Below are 1,717 nucleotides of genomic sequence, written 5' to 3' on the forward strand. Positions count from 1 at the left end.
TGGGTGGGAGACCTCCTGTTGCTGGGTTGATGCAATGCTCTGCAAAAATGCACGCGTTGCCCCCCAAAATGTGCATGGGGTGGCGGGGAGCTCTCCTGCAGCTGGGTCGATGCAACCCTTTGCAAAAATGCACGCGTTGCCCCAAAACCTGCATCGATGGTGGGCAGCCGGGTTGGTCCGGCCCTTTGCGAAGATGCATGCATCACCCCCCCAAAATTGCATGGCGGGTGGGAGCCCTCCCGTGGCCGGGTCGATGCAACGCTTTGCAAAGACGTGTGCATCGCCCCCAAAAATTGCAGGGGAGGGGGTTTTTGCATCCCACCCCCAGCTCCGTTGGATGCTCCGGTCCAGCCAACTCCCCCCTCAGTTGCGAAACTGCATCATGGGGGCTGGTGCACGTGCATGGCTCCTCATCGCTGGTTTTAAGCCAAAAAGGGCAGGGGAAAAGTGGAAAAAAATGATTTTTGGGGGGGGGGACACGACTCCCCAAAACAGCCTCTCTCCCCTAAACACCGTAGCCTCATTCCCCCCCCCCCTTGACGGCCCAGGGGTCCCATCCGCGAACCCCCATCCGGATGCCGTCATCCGACGGCGAACAAACCCCATATTGAAGAGGGGGGGAGAACGGGAAAACCAGCTGGGGAGGGCGAAGCGGGAGCAAGAAAGGCTTTAAACAAGCCCGAAAAGTCATGGGACCTATTGGTATGCAGCGTCCGTCCGTCCGTCCTCCCTGGCAGCGCACAGCTCGGCCCCGACCGAAAACATGCCCCGACCCGAAAAATTTAGGGGACCCCTGTAGGGAAAACCCAGGCACGGGATGGGGATGCGGCTTCTAATGCATCCTTGCACCCAGCGCACCCCCAAATCGCTGCTCTTTAACCGTTTCTTCCCTTTTTTAACCCAACTGCTGATTTTTTCTCCGCTCCGGGTAATAAATTTGGGAGTTAATTCATAAATCAGGCAATATTCCCATCTCCTACAGCATCCCTGGCTTAGGGATGGAGATCTCCCACCCTTCCTGGCTGGTTCCTGCCGAAAAAAACCAACCAAAACTCCTCATTTTCCCACTATTTTGTTGAATAAATCCCTATTTCTTTGGAAAAAGTGGAGCAGCATTTTTGGGGTGCCCTGGCTGCAGCCCTGGCGCTTTTTTAGGGTATAAATCAAAGCCGGCGGAGTGCAAAACCGCCCGGCTTTCCTTTGCGTCCTCGGTTCCTCTGGAGGGAACTGGGGCCTCCTCGGGGCTGGGTTTGGGTCCAAACTTTGGTAAAATGGTGCAGAATTGTTGCAGGTGATTTTCCGCATTGCTGGACCCGGGACGGGGCAGTTCGGGGCTCGTTGAACCCCCAAATGTGGGTATTTAGGGAATAAATGATGGGTGCCACCGGGGTCGCAGCGGGACGGGGCAAACAGGAGTGAACCTAGAAATGGGGTGAAATATGGGCTTTTTGGGAAAGCTGAAGGATGGGTAAGAAAATAGAGTTGGGGATGCTGAAAAATGAGCAAAAAAGGGGTTTTGGGGAAGCCGAAAAGCTGGGGAGAAGCTCGGGGTTGGCCGGTGCTGGATCCATCCCCCCAGCAGGACCCGCTTGGCTCCGGAAAAGTGTTTTTCCCAGTTTTTATTCCCAATTCCCCCCCCCTTTTTTCCTCTCCCAAGCGGAGGGGATGCTCGACGGCACAGCAACCCCCCTCCCCAACCCCCCCTTCATCGGGTACC

The 1,717-nt window shown here is 56.0% G+C and overlaps 2 protein-coding genes across 2 annotated transcripts in view; one reads left to right on the forward strand and one right to left on the reverse strand.

Moving 5' to 3' along the window:
- The window catches only part of HEPACAM (hepatic and glial cell adhesion molecule), a 4,761-nt gene extending 3,456 nt beyond the window's left edge, over window positions 1-1,305 (reverse strand). The window contains exon 1 of the mRNA XM_009273027.1: window positions 1,263-1,305. Within this exon, the coding sequence (XP_009271302.1) occupies window positions 1,263-1,305 (43 nt within the window). The remainder of the gene's footprint in view (window positions 1-1,262) is intronic.
- Window positions 1,306-1,439: 134 nt separating this feature from the next.
- CCDC15 (coiled-coil domain containing 15) overlaps window positions 1,440-1,717 on the forward strand; it is an 18,984-nt gene continuing 18,706 nt past the window's right edge. Inside the window, exon 1 of the mRNA XM_009273028.1 lies at window positions 1,440-1,468. Within this exon, the coding sequence (XP_009271303.1) occupies window positions 1,440-1,468 (29 nt within the window). The remainder of the gene's footprint in view (window positions 1,469-1,717) is intronic.

Source organism: Aptenodytes forsteri, unplaced genomic scaffold, assembly GCF_000699145.1.
Source record: "Aptenodytes forsteri isolate BGI_AS27 unplaced genomic scaffold, ASM69914v1 Scaffold126, whole genome shotgun sequence".
Classification (NCBI taxonomy): Eukaryota; Metazoa; Chordata; class Aves; order Sphenisciformes; family Spheniscidae; genus Aptenodytes; species Aptenodytes forsteri.